Here is a 24,490-nt window from a genome sequence, read left to right on the forward strand (position 1 = left end):
TGGTATTGAACCTTCTTTTTAAATTTCATAGATATCCATTTACTTAAACTAAAGTTATTGTACGGACACCAAATGTGTCTTCGGACGACACAGACATCATACCATTATATGATCCCATTATATGGTCGTATAAAAAAACACAAGTTTTCATTTTCCATATTATGAATAAAATTCCAAGAAGTACTTTGAATATATGAAATATAATTTCAAAACTGTCTAGCCATGTTTTATTCTAAGAGCTAGTGGTTATTTGGCTCTTCTATATGGATCATTTTGTAGCTTAAAAAGGATTGAATTGGTGAAAAATACAAATAAAATATTTCTAAACTATCTTTTATTCAGCAGCAAGCAATTATTTAAAAGAAGATGAAAAGTAATTCATAATAATGCTTACATAGTCAAACCGAGTATGGTTTCTTTTTTATATTCTGGATCATCAGTAAATCTCTGAATATCAACACCTGAAATAAGTTAACATACCGGTATGAAATAATTTAACATATTAAATAGTTAACATATATCAAGTTGTATTCTGCAAACATTAACAATATTGTCTGAGAGGTTTTTTTTTTTAATATTAGATATTCAGTTACTGCTTTTTTGAACAGATGCACTTGTTATCTATTAATTCACAAGAAATGTTTTCTCTTCCTTTTTGTATTATAATTATCTATATCATGGTGAATTTGTCAATAAAAAGTACAATAATATATAACTTGGACATGCAGAATATTTACCTTATCATTTAACATAACAAGACATTTTTGTCTTTTCAAATTTTTGTTTGAATTATCAATTAATTTAACTCAATATTTCATGTTGGATACAAAATATACAAAGTCCTTGATTCAGTACTCAGGAGAAATTATACACCAATAATCTTTCAAATTCATATAGGTAATTGGAAAATGTGATTTATTTTATCCAGAATCATATATCAAAATGTATTATTTAAACATACCGCTTCCAATCCTAACTAAAGTTCTGGCCTGAATATAATCCTCAAACGATTCATAACACTTTTTTAATTTTTCTACCAGGTCAAGGACATCTTGAGGCCAGTCAAGGTCATCTCTATTGGTTACAAAGTTAATAACTCTCTGAATCAGTTTGACAGGATCATTCCTGTACAGAGGACTGGTATCTGGAATGGCTGTAGGTTTGACAGAGGCATATATTTGTAAAGCATAGTAATACAAGGTTAACTGCTGGGTTATGGCTGTTTTAGGGAAATCATTGAAGAATTTCTCCACATCTTTAGTCTGAAAACAAAATATTCAAAGTATAAGTCTATCCTTCCTTTTGACCTTCAGATTAGCAATGTAAATTGACATTATATACCATCTCCTCAGACCTTTTTTTTCTTTTCTTAAAACTGAGTTTTATTAACATGTTTCTTTTAAATTGTAGTTAATCTAATTTTGTGCTTTTGGCAGTAACATAATACATTGTACATTAGAAAACCATATAGATGTACCATAACAGAAACTATTTTATCTAAAAACTATAAAGCATAATCAAAGTATAATGAAACTAAAGATATGAATTTTAATGTGCGTATTGTTATGCGTTTACCTTTTACATTGGCTAGAGGTATAAGGGGAGGGTTGAGATCTCATCAACATGTTTAACCCCGCCGCAATTTTGCGCCTGTCCTAAGTCAGGAGCCTCTGCCCTTTTTTTAGTCTTGTATGATTTTTTTATTTAGGTTTCTTGTGTATAATTCAGAGTTGAGTATGACCTCCATTATCACTGTAATAGTATACATATTTTTAGGGGGCAGCTGAAGGACACCTACGGGTGCGGGAATTCTCGCTACATTGAAGACCCAATGGTGGCCTTCTGCTGTTGTCTGCTCTATGGTCAGTTGTTGTCGCTTTGACACATTCCCCATTTCCTTTCTCAATTTTATTTTTATACTACAAATTTCTTACATCTTTAGGTTTTTGAGTTCACAGTGCATGGTATTTTTTCTGCCATGATAAAAACTTGTTAAGTATATCTATTTACCATAAAATGATAAATCAACTCAATTAAAAAGATGTTAAAATTCTAAAGCTCACTAAATATGCTCTTGAGGGGAAAAATTATTTAACTTACATCTGGTAATGCTAATAGATATGCTAAGCCTAGTGAACTATCTACTGGAAACTTTGTTTTGGCTAGCTCTAGCAAAACTGAAATATAAGATGTAACAATTTATTGATATAAGTACTTTTTATACATTAAAAACTGTCATACAATAACTCAAGTATGAAGAGATAGTTAAGGATCTTAAAAACAGACATTTTCATATTCTTTGTTGAAAAATGCAACTTTAACTTTACATTGATCATTTATGTTGGTTTTGAAATATTTTGTTTTCCATTGTAATTGACATTTCTTATATTGATCTAGTACAAAGTCAAATTTTTCTTGAACTGTTACCATTTTTCAAACTTCATGTTTTAGAAGGTGTATAAATTGATATCCTAGATTAAGAAATCAAAGAGCTGATAGCTCTGAAGTGGAAGAAGGTGAATAAAAGGTAACTTGAATTACCATAAAAGCAGCCCCACTTACCCAGGCTGCTTTGTTCCATTATCGTTAAAATGTATTTTTTTCCTTCAAACAAGAAAAGGTCATAAGTACATGGATTTCCCATCTGTACAATAATTTTCTATGTTCAGTGGACTATAAAAAAAAAAAATTCATAAATTATTTTAGCAATCTAGACCTCCTTTCAAGGATACCTTTTATTAGTCTAGTTACACATATTGTATGTTGACTACTCTTCAGTAATAAACAAATTTATGATATAAACTTCAATTTAATCCTTGAAAGGAGGTCTAGATTGCTAAAATAATTTATAAATTTTAATTTTTTTATTTGTCCAAAATCATTTAAATTCATTTAATCAACATCCTTTTATGATTATTTGATTAAAATATTAATCATTTATAGTCTTTTTACAATTTACATTTTTAAAAGCAAAATAACTGAAAACAGGATAAAACAAAGGGAAGTAACAAAAAAGTATTTTAATATTCCCAATACACATCGTTTTGATAACACAACGGCAGTAAGCCGGAGGTAAACATCGTTGATTACTAGTATGTTTGACACCCAAGCTGTCAAGTGAAGCCATATAATTATACATCTTCTTTGATGTTCAGGTAAAATTTAACACAGGTGTCAATTACACCCGTACAGTAGTAAGAAATGATCAAATATGGCGTCTGAAAATTTTCATTCATGAAATATTTCATACACGGGAGTTTTTTCTCCTAAACTGGAGGACAGGAGGAGACCCCTGAAAACGGGAGTTTGTTCTCCCGTCGGGAGGATCACATGTATGTTACGAAGGGCATCTAATTCACATGACAAAGGAAAACCATGAATAAACACAACACTTTATATATCCTTTTTATTTATATAAAAACAAAATCTTCTTGTCTGCAGGATTGCAAATTCGTAACTTCAAGGGCGAACTTGTAAACAGGGCGAGTTGTCCCGATACCAAATTCACGCATGCGTAATACAAATATCTACAGTTAAAACATCCTGTTACAAGTAAACAAAACGTTCATGTGGATGAGATGAAATCTAATAATTTACATAAATAAAAGGGTCATATTTACGATAGTGATTGTTTTACAATCATAATTTACAAATTAAATGATTCAGATGCCTAATCATGTGTAAAAATCGGTGTCAGGAATCTTAAGTTGTTTTGAAATTGTAATACACGAAATGAATGCGGCATACGGAGACTCAATGCCAAGGGTCGGCCCCTTAAGTCTTCAGAAGACTTGACGTCTTCTTCCACTAAAAAACAATTTGATTAAGAAAGCTGGCTTGTCATGTTTTGGATTTTTTGTCAGATTTTCAGAATCTTCTGGTTTTATCCATTTGAATGCCGTGAAAAATTTTGCCCTGTGACCCCCATTTTTCTTTTTGTAAATCTTTTACATGTATAATTATAAGCCATCTGTAAAAGTCGTATACAATTTTAATTATTTTTTAACAGTTTTTGAGAACTTCAACTTGTCAATGATAAAGCTTTGAAAAGTCAAGAGAGAATATTTTCCCGCCAAAATTTCAATGGCTTATATCTCAAAAACAAGCACGGTGACATATATATTTTTTTTGCTCTTTGGATTCCTTTATTAATCCCCTATGAAAAGTTAATTATTTTGAAACTGAGGAGCGAACTCCCTTAACATTTTAACCTAAATACACAATCCATATGTTCTTATATCAGTTTACTAAAAAAACTTAACATGTTGCAAAAGGAAATGAATAAAGATGTAGGAAACACATCAATGATATAATTGTTCCCCTTTTTAATCTAGCCTACCTTCAGGTGATGATTGAGTAGTCTCCCCTTCTGTTAACATTTCCTCCAGTTTAGCTGTTCTTAGTATGCTTTCACTTAAAGCTGTGGGACTACAAGCAGATTTACCCCTTGTATAATCTACAACAGCCTGAAAAATATACCCCTACATGTAAGGCTTGCACATGTATGAATATCTACCAAAAAAAAGTGCACATATAAAAAGATTTGTAAAATTGTCTCTGCATCTCAATCAATATTGGATACATTTAAGAGCCTGAATTTTTGTTCATCATTGCATAAAAAATGAATTCACAAAGAGAAGAAAAATTTAAAAGAACAGAAAAAACAAACCATCAATTTCAAAATTTTCCTCAACAGAAATCTCTAAATTCAAAAGCTTGACATGTCTGAGAGAAAAAAATATTTATTTATTTGATAAGTTTAAAGTAGAAACAAATCCATCTACATATTAAAAGCATCGTTCTTATCAATTTACTACCACTGGCATGAAAAATGTGAATAAGCAATCTAAGTTAAGGAAAGATCATGTGAGCCATAGATTTGTTATCATTTTCATATGGCCATGACAGTAATATTTCTTATTTTATCACAAATTAGGAACCCACTTTCACTGCCCACTTGCTCACTAGCCAAACATTACTATACTATAAGCTGGCCAAAAAATTATGATTCTATGTAAAATAATATTAAGTCTTAAATACTGCTAAGATCCAAAAACTTACATAATCAGGATGACTTGATGTAATAAATTCTTCATAAAATGGATGACATCCTTGCTTCTCAAACTTGTCATTATCATAGACAACTGTCTCAGAAACTTGTCGTCTGGTTGGTTGTTTCAATGATTTAATTGTTTTTTGCCACCATTTTGTATCTGCAACTGTTGACAACACAGCTTTTGTGGTCTTAGTTGTTGAGGACAGAATCTCTGTTGTATGCTGCAGAGCAGCCGTTGCTGACAGTGGCGCCCTCTCAGATGATTTGTCATCAACTTCCATGTCAGTGTGAATAGTGCTGTATAACATCTACAATAAATACAAGATATTGAAATAATTTATCAGACTGCATCTCAGTCTAAGGCAAATATACTTATACAACTTTCACCATAAAAGTAGGGGTTGAAGGTCAATTTTCGGGACATTTATGATTGGGCATTTATTCTATAGGAATTCTAAAATAACACTCATCAGGACACTGCTGTAATGATTGATTTTTCAAAATCCAAGGAATGAATAGTTTAGTTTTTCAGAGTTATGATATTCACTATTTACCTTTTCCAGATGACATCCCTTCCTACCCCCTTTAAGATATACATCTTACCTAAGTCAAATGAGTATACATTTATTCCCCTTTATCTAACAACTGTCCACACTTTTGTAGAGTTATGGATCATAATCAAAATTTAACTAAATAGCACATAGAAATAATTCCTTCCTGAAGTTGGATACTCGTACTAAATTTTGCAAGAACATATTTTTTTAAAAGAAAAACTATGTTAATAATTGAAAATATTTTCACCATCTACATTTCTCTATTTTAAATTGAAGTATGGTTTTTGTAAACACAAAAAAATATACCCTGAAGCTTAAATGCAAGGATTATACATCTACAAAGTTTCAAGTAGTAAAATATGATTCAACATCTGAAATTCAATGCTGCACAAATCTTCAATGTGTTTTAAAATACCAAAACAGTAGCTGAGTAACCACTTTGTAAAACTTGTATTCCTTTGCTTGAAAGAGGCAAGGGAATTATTATAGTACCTGAGTTTCTAGGACAGCCTTGGCCTGTAGTATTGGTTCTATCATATCTGCTGGACAGTATGCTAATGAAAATGACAACAAATCTGCCCTAAAAAGGAAATGAAATTCAGTTATTTTTGCCACTAAACTGTATTAAATGACAGTTATTTTCAATTTAAAAAGTTACAAAGGGCCATAACTCTAGCAAAATCTAGTAAATCAGCATGCAATATTGACATGCATTATTTCTAAATTTGCAAAGGTCATAACTCTAGCAGAATCAAGTAAATCAGCTTGTAAAATTCACATGCATTCCTCTGAATAGCTGTTACCAATTAAAATAGGTTTCATATAAATTAAGTCCAAGATAGATGGAAATGCGAAACAAATGTGAACATCCTCTCTGGAAAGTAACAAAACAAACTAAAATAAAAGTCCTGAATTATTGAATGGAAGTTTACCTTTACATTATCAGGGCATGGTGCCACTTTTAACACAACATATATTAAACTAACTTGGCTGATATGTCTTTAAAATCTTCAAAGCTGGCTAGATCTACACAGACATCCCACACTGGACCATGCATTCTTTCAATTAAATCCTGGCATACTTCATAGGCAAAACTACAATCATGAGCCTGAAATATCCCAATAAAAAGTACAGTATAATGTTTTTAAGCTTTAAATGTAAAGTCTGGGTCTAGATAGTAATGTAAAGTTTTCATAAATGCCAACTTTGAACATCACCATTGAGGTTTTAGTGTGTGACAAAAATTTTAAGGGTTACAATTCTTTGCAAAATTTGTTGCGTGAGCTGTTTTATGCTCTTGCAAAAATGCTATTCCTTTTTTTCTTTGTTTTATGTAACCATTTTATTCTCTTAATGAAACTTTAATGCTTCACAATTATTAATCATCTAAACAAATACTTTAAGTGGATGTGTAAGCAAAAACTTGTTTCCCAATCCACTATAAATAAATATGTTTAAACTAAGCATGGCAATTTTCAAGTTTGGGTTATTTTACTTTTTTCATGGTAACAATAAAAATATCCTACTACAATATTGATGTGATGGGAAAACTTATCATTTCAAAACATAATGTGTGTGATGATAAAAGTAACATTGTAAAATATCCTAAGTTAAAGGCGTTATAACTAGAGAATATCATATTGCTTTTTCAATATCGCATCCGTATCATCTCGAGACACCAATATAATCCCAAGAGCTCTGTTCTGTTATATGGTGTGTGATATTGAAAAAGCCATATCATATACACTTTATTATATACATATACCTCAAGTAGATGTGTTTTATGTAACATGACGTCATACAGATAAGGAGGTTTGAAATGACGTCATACAGATAAGGGATTTGATAAAGCCTTTGCAACAGTGACTGCAATCGATGACGTGACGTCATACAGATTAAAGGTGTGATGAGGCTTTTGCAACTGTGCTGATATCGATATCATCACGGGTGGCTGATACAGCACGCTTGCCATTGATTGTATTACACATACCATTTATCTGTATTTACTACTAAGTATATAATAAATACCTTAACTGCACCTCTAGCTATCAAATGGAGAACTTTTCCTTCCCTCAAACTGTTGTTTCCTTTCTCTATTTTCAGCAAATGACTTAATCGCATTAACTGAAAATAAATATAAATTCAAGCATATACTCAAGTATTTAACATAAAGCAGAACAAATAATTTACAGCCGATTGCATTGAGTGTGTAAGTAAAGGTAATATTTTTGGTTAGCTTGCTTGTAAGTGAGTATTAAGGGTAAGGTATATTACCCTCTTTTGGAAGTAGTCTAGTCTTACAGACAGACAGATCGGTTATCTGTTGGAATAGTCTATCTTAAATGAGGGTTGATTACCTAATCTAATAATGACTTCACCGTTCAGCTAGCAAGCAAGCTAACAAAAGATATTATCTTTACCTACACACTCAATGCAATCGACTGTAAATAAGATGGAGACGTTCCTCTATACATCTTTATTGCTGTATTTTTATCATATAAATAAATGTTACATCTGACTCTTTGTTTATTATCAAAGTATAAATATGTACTCTTAACTTATTTATTAAATTACTTTTGGATGTTTATAGTTAAAATATGTAAATTATACAAAGGGTTAATTAGCCAACAACCCAACAATATGTTATCAAACAGATAAACAGCTTAAGCTGAATCCTTTCAAATTAATTTTCTCCCGATAAAGTAATGTTGCTGCTACAGCACATTTTAGTGTAGCCCATTTTCAAATACTGTTTAATTAAGTCATTATATCAAATACTGAGGATTATATTTTTTCATTGGTACAAACTTACATTGGTTGAAAGTATTTGATTTTGTGGTTTTTCAAAAGTTTGCTCAGTGCTCGGAGCACAAAAATCATGCTCTAAACATGAAATCCAGCAATTTGATTGGTTGATTTTTAAGTCTGAGTACAAAAATCATGCTCGAAAGTTTTATGACCGTGAGGCTGGGGTTGAAATCATCAAACTTTGCTCAGTGCTCAGAGCACAAAAATCATGCTCGAAACAAAAAAATCCTGTATTTTGATTGGTTGATTCTCGAGTACAAAAATCGTGCTCGAAAGTTTTATAACCCCAAGGCCAGGTAATAGGAAATTGGTACTTCGTTGAATACATTAATTCATGGTTCATCTATCCCAATGAAATCCATCAAAAAGTACTCCATAGATAATAATGAATCTACAATATTGAATGATTTTGTACCAAAATAACCATTCCTTGTCATATGAATCAAATTTCATAGTGATACAAGAAAATATCATTGCAAACATACCTTTTTCTGTTGTTTGTATGATGTATCTTTGGTGCTGAGACATTTCTCAATCAATTCTATTCTATCTTTAGTCTGTCTCACTACAATAAATATAACAAAACTCTTTAAAACAGAATTTAGTGCAATCACACTGTCATTGTATATTATATGATTGATATAATAGAATTCAATTTAGAACAGATGCTTCTCATTTGAAAATCTTTCAAAAAAATCTTTTAAAAAAATGAGCTTCAATTAAGTGAAAATGATGACATATTTTTCTGTTTACCTTTATTAAGAACTATATTTTCTGTTATGATTTCAAACAGTAATGTTGTCATTTGCAAATCTAGATTTAGTATCTTTGATGATGATCTTAGACCAAGTCACTTGAATACGGATAAGGATCTTCTGCTTTTTATTTACGACCATATGTATAGTAATTTGTCTGTATATCATTGACAAACCATTATCTATTATCAATTACCTTGTGCTGGTATAATTGATACACCAAAATCGTCCAACATAGCAAGAGAGTTTATCAAATCCAGTTCTTCTTGTATCAAAGTAGGTGTGTCTCTTATCAAATTTAAGCATATCCTGCAATACAAAATATTTCGATTTAGAAATATTCTTTTAAATTACAAAAAATGTATTGTGGATTCATTATTGTTAGGGACGACATCAAAAGTTCAATGTAGGATAAAAAACTTAATTCACATAGTTTTTTCACTGACCCCCACCCCCCTTTTAACTTAATTTGGGAAAAAAAAATTTACAAATAGGGATGTATGTAAAAATTGATTTTAGAGATATAAAACTTGCAGAATTTTAACCCCCCACCCCCAAACTATTTGATTTAAGGTTTTTATCCTACATCGATCTTTTGATGTCGTCCCTTAGTGAGATTCCAATTTTTGTGGCTTTCGTCTGTACCAGTAAAACAGAAATGCAAATGTTTTAATGACCAACATATTTTCTAGAGGCTTGTATGCAGACTTTTGTAAAACCACAAAATCATATATCCACAGAAAAACTATTTTTTCCTATCATTCATGCAAAATTAGAATTCAGAAAAATTAATAGATACACAGTAAACAAATCTATCTTTGGTGGTTAAAAATTGAGATACATGTAGCCAACATTTGAACTTAAAAGTAGATAAATGTGTTCTGTCCTCACTATAAACACAACTTATTTGTGTTAATTGTATTGTGTAATTCTTTAATAAATCAAGTATCTCCCAGTTATCATTACCCTTGAAATTATAACACACCGAATCAATGGCAAAATCAAATCAAATTATGCACTATTTCTTTCAACAGTTTTGTTTAGTTTAAAATTATACAAAAACAAGAATGTGTCCATAGTACATGGATGCCCCACTCGCACTATCATTTTCTATGTTTAGTGGACCGTGTAATTGGGTTAAAAACTCTAATTTGGCATTTAAATTTGAAAGATCATATCATAGGGAACATGTATATTAAGTTTCAAGTTGATTGGACTTCAACTTTATCAAAAACTACCTTGACCAAAAACTTTAACCTGAAACTTGCACTATCATTTTCTATGTTCAGTGGACGATGAAATTGAGGTCAAAACTCTAATTTGGCATTAAAATTAGAAAGATCATATCTTGGGCACATGTATATTAAGTTTCAAGTTGATTGGACTTTAAGTTCATCAAAAACTACCTTGACCAAAAACTTTAACCTGAAGCGGGACGAAAGGACGAACAGACGAACGAAAGAACAGCAAATGGACGGATGCACAGACCAGAAAACATAATGCCCCTCTACTATCTTAAGTGGGGCATAAAAACTATGATGAAATCAAAGGTAGAAGATCTTTTAATATTTAGTGAGATCAAAATTTGTTTAGTATATGATTGATTGATTGTTGAAGTTTAACACAACTGTTAGCACAATCAGCTATATCATGGCAGCCATCTTTTATTGGAAGAAGAGACCAGAGTGCTTGAAGAGACCAGAGTGCTTGAAGAGAACATTGACCTTTGACAGGAAAATTATCAATCCTAGTCAATCATAGGGTTTGAACTTGTAACCTCAATGTTGGAAGGCCAGTGATTGCTTTAGATGAACAAGTAAGACAACTCTGAGGTCACTGGTGTTATATATATGAACAATTGTAAAATTTACCTGGCAAGATCTATGCATGGATCTTTCATATCTGTAGAAGAATCAAAATACTCCTGTGCTGATGAGATGACTAGCTGTATGGCTCGTTTATATGACACCTTTAAATTCTTTGTGTAAGATTGAGTAGGAAGACTCTCATTATTACTTCTTTCTATGTACTCGCCTGCTAAAGTTATGCTCTCTCTTCTGCCAGAACACAGCAAGCTTTCAGTGAATATCTGAAAAAGAAGGTGGCGCTTTTAAATTACAAATTCAGAGTTAATGTTTCTTTTATAAAGCATCGTTTGAAACAACCTAATAAAAAAATTGTTAAGTCAAGATTTAAGGGTTTCAATTATATTTTTTTATGGCAAACACGAGGATGTTTTCTTTTGAAATTATATCATATTTTTAAAAGATTTCTCAATATTGAGCAGCTAATATAAAAAAAGAAAATGTGGTATGATTGCCAATGAGACAACTATCCACAAAAGACAGTCGAAGAACTCTTATAAAAACTATATTGAACAGCCCGACAAACCATTTCAAAATTATTACTATGCTTTAAAAAATGTCATGATGGTAATCCAAGGTAAATATCTTTGAAAAACAAAATACTTTACACAAATTCTGTTTTAATAAATGTAAATAATGAAGAAAATATATATTTAATAATCAATAGTAAAAGTTCACCCTAACAACTTATAGAAACTATACCATTCACCTACTTCATGACACAGACCAGACGACAGACATCTGTACACCTGATTTTGTAACTGTATCACATCATCATGTAACTTTCTCCATGCAATTTCTGATAATGGTTCACTTCTGTCAATCATAAAATCAAAAATAAAAATTTCAGAAAACTACACAAACATAATTCAAGCTATCAATTAAAAGGAATTTTACGTTTCAGAATATGAATACATTTTGACTTAATGAAAATTAAGATCTGTAATTTCAAATTTGAGGTTCCATCTATTTACTAATGTATTCAAATTTTTATACATCAATTTTGGTATATACATTTGTATAAGATTGTACCTGATAAAGCCAGAAAAGCTTTGCATGCACTGAATCAAATTATAAAATATTATCGCTGTGTCTGTTTTCTAAAAAGTATGAAGGTATGATTTTTTCAAGGACATATGCCATGCTATAAAAATTTAAGACTGAAGTTTCCTGACAAACATATTAAAGAATATCATATACACTTCTGTGTTGACATGACCTATCATTGATATGGACATATTCAGAAATTTTAACTGTTTACAAAAATTTGTATTTTTCAAAATACTAAGGATTATCTACCCTAGGAACAAATTACTGAGCTGTATTTGGCATAAAACTTTCCTTCAGACTTTTGAGTCGTCAATACTCTTCACATTCATACTTGATTTGACCTTTATACATTTTTTATTCAAGCGTAACTTAGGGTCTTTTGTAGACCAAAACTTCATTTGGCATACACAATCATAAGCCTTGATGAGGTTTTTTATATAGTGTTTGATTTTTTCCAGGTGATAGGTTGAGAACACCAATGTAAAAAATATTAATCAACTCATTAAACAGACATTATTCACATATACGGTAAGTCTGAAAGTTAGTATAGTAAAAATTAGGTAGTTTCTTCAGACAACTCTATAAGAATTATTTTACCTTTTGCCAGCAGCTCTTGTCAACCTTATCATTAACATCTTGGCATCGTCTGCATCTTTCTGTAATAAACAAAAACGTTGGAAAAATTTATACAAAACAAACCCACTGGTCAGACAAACAAAATTACTAGATTCAAGATTATATGAACAAAGTAAGAAAATTGCAAAAATAAAATCATAAGAAAACCAAAGTAACAGCAATGAGGAAAAAAATAAGGACATGTGCCCAATGGTTTGAAGCAGTGTTTAAAGGGAAATAACTGGAGTTATTACAATTTATACTCTAATGAAACATAACAAATGTATGGGGACGGAAAAGCAGAATTGCAAATAGCTTAAGAAGCAGGTAAGTGGAAACATTGAAGTAAAAATGCAAAAAAAAATATCACTCTAAAAAATTGATTTACAAAATATCAAAAAATCTTATTCAAACAAATTTACACAATACCTCTGTTTCTAGGATATAATGTAGAGGTTTCTTAACATCCTGTTCATGTAAAATCTTTAATGCACTGAAAAACAAAACAAACGATCATGTTCTGAAATTGAAAATGATTGGAGACAGTTTTGTTGTTATCAACATGGGTAAAAAAAAAATTTACACATTTTTTTGTCATACTTCAAGTTATAAACATGCTATTAATTGAATTTTCTTAACCAATTTAAAAATATTATTTTCATGTTACTTTGTAGGCAATCAATATATCCTTACATAATTCTATCCTCATTTGAAGATTGATGCGAGTACTTTTTAAAAAATGTAATAACAGATCATTGTACTGTATTTAGGCAAAATTACCCCAAATGTCTTTCCAGCTTGTCTATTTCCTTGTGCAGTCTTATTGATTCTTTTGTTTCTTTCCTGTAAAAATGTTTTCAAGATAATGCATCAAAACAAAAATATCAAAGGTGTTACAAAAAAAAAATATCTTCAGCAATTTTTTAGCAATAAAACGAAAAATATCAGGATTGTTCCATTAAAACATATATGATACTGACAAAAATGGGGTAACATCCAATAAAGGCAGATTTAGAATTTCACTTTAATTTTCAGTTTACTAAAGTCTTTGACACAACTTCTAGTAGAGATTTCAAAAAGCCTTCTCTGGGTACCATGTATGGTTTTATTGAACAGTCCTTTGCATTAAGTCACAATAATGAAATATTTTGAGAAGTGAATTTAACGACATAACTGAGTTCAACTGTTATATCATTCTTCTGCAATGTCATAAACTGTACTAGTTGGGTTTACATATGTATGTAATTAATCAATTCAATACATATCCACTAAAGCCAACGAATAGTGTATTAGGGAGCTACTATTTGATTTTTAGGGGGGGGCTAGGATGATGTCCTGCATTTTTTTTAGCTGTAATCTCTGTCCTGCCTTTTTATTTTTCACTCTGTTCTGTCCTGCCTTTTTATTTTTCACTCTGTTCTGTCCTGCCTTTTTTTTTTAGTTTATCCCGACTTTTTTTTACCTAAATTGTCGTCCTGACTTTTTTTTTTGCAAGCGTCTCATCCTGCCTTTTTTTTTACTTAAAACTCCTGTCCTGCCTATTTTTTTCAAATTTCATCCTAGCCCCCCCATAAAAATCAAATGGTAGCTCCCATACAGTGATCACAACAGTCTATCACTTTTTGTCAATGACTGCTACAATCATTACTGGATTTAAATGAAACTAAGAGATTATTATCTGTGAAATTTGCATTGTAAAATTATTTGAGAACAAGAAAATAGCCATTTTGGTAACCTTACCCATATCCTTTCTGTGGAAGACATTGAAAAATTTCTAAAGCTAAATCTAATTGATCATCCCTACAAAATAAAATAACAAATTATATATTTGTATGAACTTCATCTGCATAACAAACTTGAAATTTTCATTTTTAACAGAACAAATTAGTTCAAGCAATTAAACATTAAAATGACATAAACTGAAAAAGATAAAACAATACTGTCAAACTAGAAATGTTTTCAGATCCTCTTTGTACACTAGTTTCAAATATAGAGGGATGCATGTGAAAATTGTCATATACTTTTTTAAACAAACAGAAGTCTTAATGAAAAGAATTACTTTAAACAAGAAGGTGTGCCTAGTACACGGTTGCCCCTACCGCATTATCATTTTCTATGTTCAGTGGACCGTGAAAATAGGTTAAAAACTCTAATTTGGCATTAAAAAATTAGAAAGATCATATCATAGGGAACATGTGTACTAAGTTTCAAGTTGATTGGTCTTCAACTTCATCAAAAACTACCTTGACCAAAAACTTTAACCAGAAGCTGGAAAGACAGACGAACGAATGGACGAACGAATAGACGCACAGACCAGAAAACATAATGCCCATAAATGGAGCATAAAAAGATCTCACTATCTGCAACATCAGGTGTGAAACAGTGGTACATGTATTGCTAATATCTGTATAAAGAAAGAGCTAACAGTTTTCTTACATAGATCATTCAATATCTTAATAAAAATATATATTGGTAATACACATATATTTTAGATAAATATTTAAAATAAAAAAAGGTGTACAACATACCTGCCACAAACATATAGAGCTTCTAGGGCCATGGACATGACATCATCCTGACTTGATATTATAGGTCTTTTTTGCTGCAAATGAATAAGATAATGTATTCTTACATAAATTATCTCAAATTGGCTTATAAAAGAGGAACACAAATAACATATCCAAATTAAAAATGACCATTGCTATTTCTATTAATTAATAAAAAAAAAAACGTTTGAGCATTTTAAATGTTTTTTAAGAACTGAATTTTCAAAGAATTTAAATATGTTAAAATTTGGATACTTTACTTGATGAAGCAAATCACACAAGGTCTTATAGGCTTCCAAATATGTGAAACATTGTTACACTTTAAACCTCAAAAGCTTAACCACTCTGTGAAAATGTCTCAGCTTTGTAACAATTCATTATAAATATCCAAGTTAATGATGAGGACTAGGGAATGAAAATACAGTCTACTATTATTGTCTTAAAATTATCAATTCAATCTTTACAATATTTAAATCTAATTTAAGAATTACTTCTAAAAAAACTCACAGTGGCTTTTGATGCTTCAAATATTTTAGTTGGTAGTGTAAGATCTGTCTTAGCTTTAGTGACTATGTAATCTCTTAGTAGTGAAGTAAAGGTCCCTGGCTGTCTGTGTTCACACTGCTGAAGGAAAGGTACTAGCCATTTGTGTAGACACTTTGTGTACATTTCTGTTGATGCCTGAATAAAAAATAATATTACAATAATATACATGTATAATATCTGTCATTTGTGTAAACACTTTGTGTACATTTCTGTTGATGCCTGAATAAAAAATAATATTACAATAATATACATGTATAATATAGGCGAGTGTAATATTTGAAAAAGACGTCTAGTTAAGGACTTTAATGCACCCACCTAACACACGGCTAATTTCTTTTTTAAATGAAAGAATAATGATTTAACTTTGATTTTTGCCCGGTCGTCACAAAATCGTACGGTGCAGTTTTTGTAAAATTGACGTTTATTTCAGAAATTAGTTGAAAATTATAAAATTACGACATGTTTTTCAAGCAAAAGAAATTAGTCGTATCTCTTCTTTTAGACAGAATAATTAAGTGAATTAGATTCTTAAAATAATGAAAAACAATATTTACAACTATAACTCCGCATGCTTTTGCATTCCTTCTAAATATTTTACATTTTGTACGAAAATTTTCTTAATCCTGACCTTTTCGGATCTACAATTAAATATTTTATTAAATGCTTTTGCACTCTATCCGTTTTAGAACACACCAAATCACTCATCAGTTATCGTTTTTTCATTCAAGATCAAGACTTTATCTCAAAAGTTCTTAAAATCACGAATTTCTGTAATTTTATGATGTTGGGTAACATCACTATAGTTTCCGGAATCCCTTATCTATTTCGTTATCGTTTTTTTACTGAATATATTAGTCAATTTCCGTGTACTAATAGTGCTATTAGAGTACGATAAATCATATTTAAACGGTTCTATTTCTATCTTGAACTTCAGTGTAGCTTAAATAGATATAAAATCGTCCGAAATTAAGATCAAATCAAAGTAAAACATAGTTTTTGAGTTCTGTAGAAATTACCCATTTCTAAATAAGGAATCGTATCGGAAAATTGTAGAAAATCTTCCGAGTCGTGTCAAATTTTCACAGTCCAGTTCACAATGAAACCCTTCCTATGCTAAAGAGCAAAAACTATCCATTGATTGACACAGATGCATAGTCTGTCATGTATTTACTACATAGAAACTATGTAGTTAAACACTTAAATGAAGATACAGTTGTATTGCAGCAGTGGGAAAACGAAAAGATGAAGTTTACAGAAGACTGGTCGATGAATATGAAAAAAATGAAAAAATCCCATTTGAAAATACAAAATATCATAAGAGTTGCTATGAATATTTCAAAAGTAAGTACAACCTATCATCTTCTGTTTTGTCTGTACAAAGACTTTGTACTACATGTACCAATTCTATCGACCAGTCTCTTCTCATATATCAATGAGGGCAGTAGATCTACAACTCATTCTGATTTGTCTGTTTGTATATTTTGCAAATGTATAAAGCCTATAAGCAAGTTACACAACTTCATAAGGTATCCTCTGAGTAGCAAACTCAAGTTTTATTGAGTGTTAATACATATATCTCCTACAATATATAAAAAAAGAAGATGTGGTATCATTGACAATGTGACAACTATCCACAAAAGACCAAAATGACACAAACATTAACAACTATAGGTCACCGTACGGTCTTCAACAATGAGCAAAGCCCATACCGCATATTCAGCTATAAACGCCCCGATAAGACAATGTAAAACAATTCAAACGAGAAAACTAACAGCCTTATTTATGTAAAAAAAAATGAACGAAAAACAACTATGTAACACATAAACAAACGACAACCACTGAATTACAGACTCCTGACTTGGGACAGGCACATACATAAATAATGTTGCGGGGTTAAACATGTTAGCGGGATCCCAACCCTCCCCCAACCTGGGACAGTGGTATAACTGTACATCATAAGAACGAACTATAAAAATCAGTTGAAAAAGGCTTAACTCATCAGATGGACAAAAATACAAGTGGACGTAATGATCTGATTTACAAAATAACTCATGATAATTTTACTATTAAATCTTTATACCATCGAGCTTGCATCGCTAAATATTTGCTTCAAAATTTGAAGTCGGAAAGAAAAGAGCTATTTTATTCTGAACATAAAACAGCTTTTACTAACATTTCGACGATTAAAGATGACGTGCTCTAGTACACAATGAAGTATTCTGGTTAACAACTTTAATTACTTGATCAGTTAACCGGGCTTAATTTATGCCCGAGGATCGCCGCCGGGAAAACTACATAACATATTATCAGCTTCAACAAATACTAAAAATATATGGTCAATTTATAGTTACAATGTACATGTATGTATACAGCCTTAACAAGGCCAAGGTACATCCAATATTGTATACAGTAGCTCTATAATTTTTTCTTATTCTTTTTAACTCTTTTTCATTTAGATTTAGCATTACAAATGCACCGTATTTATGGACACACCTTTGATAACTATTAACAAGTTTGACTGATCAACAGATTAGAAAAATTGAAAATGGGGCATACATTCTACATGGCATTATTTTTCTTCTGGGGGTCAAAATTTTATCCAAGACAATGTCGACCTAACTACAGAAACAATAAAAGTTCTCCGTATGACTTTGGTTGGTTAAAAGGCAACATCGGTCCGGTATGATGTTATCCAACTTTCTAAAAGATTTGATCTGTTCACGTATGGGGGGGGGGGGGTGGTTGAGATTGCAAAAACATGTTTAACCCCGCCGCAATTTTGCGCCTGTCCCAAGTCAGGAGCCTCTGGCCTTTCTTATTTTTGTATGATTTTTTGTTTTAATTTCTTGAGTGTATTTTGAAGCTTAGTGTGACGTCCATTATCATTTCAAACTAGTACATTTTTGTTTAGGGGCCAGCTGAAGAACGCCTCCGGGTTCGGGAGTTTCTTGCTGAAGTGATGACCCATTGGTGGTCTTCGGCCGTTTCCTGCTTTTTGAACGGGTTGGTGTCTCTTTGACTAATCCCTCATGTCCATTTCCATTTTTTAATTCAATCTGTATATAGTAGATCTTGTGTCCGCTTTGAGCAAAACCTCTGCTGTACTGGTATATGCCCATGCCAAGGAAGTTGTCTTTGTATGGATATTTTGATCGATAAGAATGATGAGATTACAAGTTAAAATGAAGCTATAATAATCCGATATTGCAATATTATTCCGACACCTAAATGGTCCTATATCCCATTGGTCCGACGTTTCGATCGTTTAGGTTATACGCTAACCGGATTTTAACATAAGAAAGCCAAATAAAAGGTTCAATATTAGGATAACCTTGTCCTCTGGTTGAAGCGGTGAAACAAGATATAAAAATGTAATACGTAGTACCAAAGTAGCCGAAGGTCATCACTAGCGAAATTTAAAAAAGTACAAACTCCTTTGTCAAGTGTTGTTTGATTAATAAGATATCTCAAGATACACGGCGGCCGACTAAAAATTGTCAATTTGTTGATATAAATATACAAGTAGGACTTTACTCATTTAAGTAATGTTAGTTAGTACTCTTATCATATCTGATTTAGTGATGTAAATGAAATTGCGGTATGATCCAGGCTCAACATATTGCACTACAATAATAAAAAATAATCCGCCCTACGGTTGTCTGATCTTGAAGCGGTTGGTAGGCTTTCAAACTAACAGGAGACCATACGCTTCCTCAATTTTAATGTACAGCTCATCATGGGACTTTCTAAACAATTAAAAATACGTCATATGTTATATTTTCCCCTTGCTTCAAATATTTTGTTTGGGATTATTTATATCAAATTTGCAGATATATGTTTGTAAATACGTGCAATCAAATGATATGGAGGTATTATAAGATTTAGATAATGCAAGGGCGACTACAGATCCATTTGTGTAACTTAATGGTTGATTTTCAAAGACTCCGAGAGAAAACGTTACGTAACATGCGTTACCGTTAAAATCAACCAAAATTAATTAATACTATGATAGAAGTATATTTTCCCAACAGTAATACAGCATTCCTATAAAATTGTTTCATTTTTGCATTTGTTTTGACTCGATTTTTCTACTGGAAGTATCCGTGCATTGAAATTGCACTCATGACCTTTGACCTCGATTAAAAAAAAATGCACCATAATTTCTTTTGACGACCCGGGATATTTAGAAAGTATACATTCTTAGCTTTCCAGTGATATATAATTTAGCCGTGTGTTAGGTAGGTGCATTAAAAATGTAAATTTGGCTCTGATATCACTCGCCTAATATCTGTCATTTGTGTAGACACTTTGTTTACATTTCTGTTGATGCCTGAATAAAAAATAATATTACATTATATACATGTATAATATCTGTCATTTGTGTAGACACTTTGTTTACATTTCTGTTGATGCCTGAATAAAAAATAATAAAATGATAGTCGGTCTTACTGTTCTAAATTTATTTGTTGTCCAAGTTATTTTTAAAACATTTTGTCAGCTCTATCTCCTTATCCCTATTTTATTGAGATTGTATTGAAAGCAATCTACACTCACTATTTCAAACCATAACAAAAGATTGCATGCTATATTTTTTTCATCAGATTTAAATATTTTTATGTACATTTTTGACGTATAGCTCTTTAACTGTTTCTGCTCTTATACATCCTTGGCTTTCAAATACATCATTGAGCGTTCCTGATTAAGATAGATCCAGAAAAGTATTTTGGATCCATTAAAATTATCAGTAGTTGTTTTCCTTTTTTGTTTGTTTAAATAAGTTGGTATTACAACTATATATAATTTTTTAACATGCTCAAAACCATATTTGTGTCAGATTCTTTTTTTTTTTTTTTAAATTAGATCCGAGAGATCATATTTTTTTTGTACAGCAGAATTCAAATTACTTTTACCTGTAAAACTACAACATACCTTGGACATAATTAGTTCTAATTTATCATAATCTGCCATCTTTTGTAGTTCATCAAAGGTAAGATTTTCATCCACATAACAGTCATACACTAGCATCTCCATAGTTACTAAGTTATCCAATAGTTCTGATAAACCCTTTAAAAATTTAGTATTCACATTATTATCTATAAAAATTATCAATTTATGTTTTATTTATTTTGCTCTTTTATTTGTTGAAGAAAGAAGAACATCAAGTAAGTTATCACTGTTTCTATTTAATGCATATCATCTAATGTTATTCTAGTTAACAAATACATCAGCTTGTTTCTGTTATTGTGGATTCATTATTATTTGTTGAGTACCAATTTTTGTGTATTTCGTGGGTACAGGTGAACAATGAAATTTAAATATTCAACGATTACAAACTTTCAATAGGCTTGTATGCAGACTTTGGCAGAACCACAAAATTAAATGTCCACAAAAGTGTAAGTTTTCTTCAATCCACATAAATTGGTACTAAAGAAAATAAATGAATCCACACAGTATCAGATATTTTATTATTGTTTCTATATTGAATAGTTAATAATAGGAAACTGTATAATGAAATACCCACCTCCACTCCTCTCTCTGTGGCCAGTTTGACTAACTCTACTGATAAGTCTACTTGTCGTGATAACCTCTCAATCTCACAGGCTCTGAAACCGTACCACTTAGAAAGATCATCAGTGTTAGGGTTAGCCATTCTATAGGGAAAAAAAGTAAGTTCAAATTATTACTGCCTTGAATATTCAATGGTAGCAGTCTGTCTGCCTAGTGCTGTAAATTCAGAATTGCATGTATTTATTATTGTGATTGTTAAACAATCGACAGAAAACAGAGTAATATGAGGCAGGCATTACCTGTGAATGGGGACGAAGTCTGTATTATTTTTTTTTAATTCAAACATGTTGATGTTGTAAAAAAAAACGGAAATACCGTAATGTTTCCGATATTGGTTCTGTTGTTAGGGATTTAGTTGTGATGTTATTAAAGTTATGACGTTATATTTATGGTAAACAAAGAAACGCTGTTATTCAGGAAATGTTTTCATATCAAACAATTATTAACAAGAGGCTGTCACAACGACAGCAAACCGGATTTATTAATATTTATTTGTGTCCTGGCAATATCACAAGAACCATTACTGATGAATGGTGAAAGTGGAAATCGTCAATATCAAATTTGACCTCCATTTTGTCATCAGTATCAACATCTTAAAATTTGAAAAGCTTAGATTGAATGGTTCATGAGTAAATGCAACAACGTGAATGGAAACGCCATTTCACAATCTTTCAAGAACCATAACTCCTGAACAGTAAAAGTCAAAATCGTCATAATTGAACTTGACTTTTAATTTGCCATCAGTAACAACATATAAAAATTTCAAAAGCTTTGGTTGAATGGTTCATGAGAAAATGCACGGACACGACTGGAAACACCATTTTTCAATCTTTCAAGAACCATAACTCCTGAACGGTAAAAGTCAAAATCGTCATTATTGAACTTGACCTCCATTTTGTCATCAGTAACAACATATTAAAATTTGGGAAGCTTAGGTAGAACAGTTCATGCGTAAATGCACGGACACAAGTGGAAACTCCATTTTTCAATCTTTCAAGAACCATAACTCCTGAACGGTAAAAGTCAAAATCGCCATTATTGAATTTGACCTCCATTTTGTCATCAGTAACAACATATTAAAATTTGGGAAGCTTAGGTAGAACAGTTCATGCGTAAATGCAATGACACGACTGTAAACTCCATTTTTCAATCTTTCAAGAACCATAACTCCTGAACGGTAAAAGTCAAAATCGCCATTATTGAACTTGACCTTCATTTAGTTGTCAGTAACAACATATTAAAATTTTAAAAGCTTTGGTTGAATGGTTCATGAGTTAATGCACGGACAACATTTGATTCCCGCCCGCCCGACCGACCGACCGCCCGCCCGCCCGACCGCCCGCCCGCGTACATCCCCAAATCAATAACCGGCATTTTTGTCACAAAAATCCGGTTAAAAATGATTGGGTGTTGAATTCCTTCCTTTATTTGTTGATATGTTGATATATATATACATTTTATTCAAAGTCTCATGCAAACGATGCAAACAAGACCGGAAACGGAAGTAGATCTGAAAAAAAAAGTTAACGATTTTGAGTTCATTAGTAGAATGAAAAAATCAGGAAATTTTCCTTAATTTTTTTTTTTTTTATTTTTTTTATTGATTTTTCTACCATAATTGGGGACTTCATCCCCATATAATTGTTACAATATCAGGATATACTGCATACAAACAATGCTATCAATATTTAAAATGTGAGTTTTCATTTTTGTGACAGACATCTCTTCAAAATTTTCATTTTCACAATAATAAAAACATAGCAAAAATTTCAAAATTTAAAGTTATTATAGAACAACTATTCAATGAATTCAAATATAGAAAATTCAACAAATGTATGAACAACACATTCATTCATGGATGAGTGAACAATTTATAAAGGAGCAGGTCCAGTAAGACCTCTTTTTGGCCCAAAAATATAGCAGTTTTACAAAATTGTTAAAATGTAAACTTTTAGTTATTTATTGGACAGTAGAATGCTTCTGCTACATAAAAATGGCCTGTTTTTGACAATACAATGCACATATATCGGGTACTAGCACTGTTAAGTCATGCTAAATTACTGAAATCTTCACTATTCTAGCATTTTAGTTGAATTTTAGACGGTTTTCGTGTAAAACGAAAGTGGCCGCATTCGTGTTCATCCTTAATATTAAAATGTTAGTTGTATTTGATGATAATACATAACATATATAAAGGTTGAGGATGAAAACGGATGCGGCCACTTTCATTTTTGACAAAAACCATCTGATAAATGACATTTTTCAGCAAATTTGGTAGATTTTTCCTATTAGAGCTTGAATTGGATCGTTTTTTAATGACTAAATCAGTTAAAATTTTCTACATAAACTAATTGATTCAAATGAAATAGACACTTAAGTGTTTAAAAAGTGGTCAAAATCTTTCGTCAGATGAACCTGAAATTTGGGGCCAAAATCGGTCCTTACTGGTCCTACTCCTTTACAAAAGTGTATGCATAAAATGACAACTGACAAAACACTAAAAGAAAAGTTTCTGTAGTATAACAATAGTCGAAATGACTATTTAAAAACAACTTTCTATTAAATACAAATAGTAAAGTTCGCTCAAAAAATGTTTTGGCTAGTGTTATAGAGCAATAAACAAACCTGAATTCTCTGAGGCCTTGATTTTCCTCATACAAGAAACCTCCAAGATCTGGTAAAACTGGTTCTATGATAGTTCTGAAAAATATCATTATTAAATTGAATTAAATAACCATCTTTCAATAACTCCCTCCATGTAATAAGTTGAAGATACCTTTTGTCTATTTATAATTATAAAACAAAATTGCATGGTTCACTCAGTACAACCCTAATTAAAATAGTTGTGCTGTAAAGGTTGTCATTGAAAGAAAAGTTAAACTGTATAACTAAAAATGAAGTACAAAATGTGCTTTTAAACTTTATTATAAAGTGGCAGGTGAATGCTAAGTTAGGAAAATTTAGACTGCTTTGAATGAAGGTCCAATGATACACCTCATTTCCAAATTTACGCTTTTGTAGTATCTGTCTACTTTTAATGTATTACTGAATGTTTATTTGAATTAAAATTCAAAATTATATACAGTCGACTCTCGTTATCTCGAAGTCAGTCGGACCAGAGAAATAT

The 24,490-nt window shown here is 31.1% G+C and overlaps 1 protein-coding gene across 1 annotated transcript in view; it reads right to left on the minus strand.

The window, feature by feature from the left end:
- Positions 1 to 24,490, minus strand: part of LOC139521463 (NBAS subunit of NRZ tethering complex-like) — an 81,996-nt gene that overhangs the window by 20,277 nt on the left and 37,229 nt on the right. The window contains exons 24-44 of the mRNA XM_071314938.1: positions 23,989 to 24,063; positions 21,317 to 21,446; positions 20,725 to 20,859; positions 15,757 to 15,930; positions 15,232 to 15,305; positions 14,444 to 14,503; positions 13,484 to 13,546; positions 13,133 to 13,196; positions 12,686 to 12,744; positions 11,752 to 11,854; positions 11,045 to 11,262; positions 9,370 to 9,482; positions 8,904 to 8,983; positions 7,639 to 7,734; positions 6,597 to 6,718; positions 6,103 to 6,190; positions 5,062 to 5,364; positions 4,340 to 4,466; positions 2,101 to 2,177; positions 962 to 1,262; positions 395 to 461 (exon numbers count right to left, since the gene is read on the minus strand). Of these exons, the coding sequence (XP_071171039.1) occupies positions 395 to 461; positions 962 to 1,262; positions 2,101 to 2,177; positions 4,340 to 4,466; positions 5,062 to 5,364; positions 6,103 to 6,190; positions 6,597 to 6,718; positions 7,639 to 7,734; positions 8,904 to 8,983; positions 9,370 to 9,482; positions 11,045 to 11,262; positions 11,752 to 11,854; positions 12,686 to 12,744; positions 13,133 to 13,196; positions 13,484 to 13,546; positions 14,444 to 14,503; positions 15,232 to 15,305; positions 15,757 to 15,930; positions 20,725 to 20,859; positions 21,317 to 21,446; positions 23,989 to 24,063 (2,529 nt within the window). The remainder of the gene's footprint in view (positions 1 to 394; positions 462 to 961; positions 1,263 to 2,100; positions 2,178 to 4,339; positions 4,467 to 5,061; positions 5,365 to 6,102; positions 6,191 to 6,596; positions 6,719 to 7,638; positions 7,735 to 8,903; positions 8,984 to 9,369; positions 9,483 to 11,044; positions 11,263 to 11,751; positions 11,855 to 12,685; positions 12,745 to 13,132; positions 13,197 to 13,483; positions 13,547 to 14,443; positions 14,504 to 15,231; positions 15,306 to 15,756; positions 15,931 to 20,724; positions 20,860 to 21,316; positions 21,447 to 23,988; positions 24,064 to 24,490) is intronic.

This window comes from Mytilus edulis, chromosome 4 (genome assembly GCF_963676685.1).
Source record: "Mytilus edulis chromosome 4, xbMytEdul2.2, whole genome shotgun sequence".
In the NCBI taxonomy this organism is placed as follows: Eukaryota; Metazoa; Mollusca; class Bivalvia; order Mytilida; family Mytilidae; genus Mytilus; species Mytilus edulis.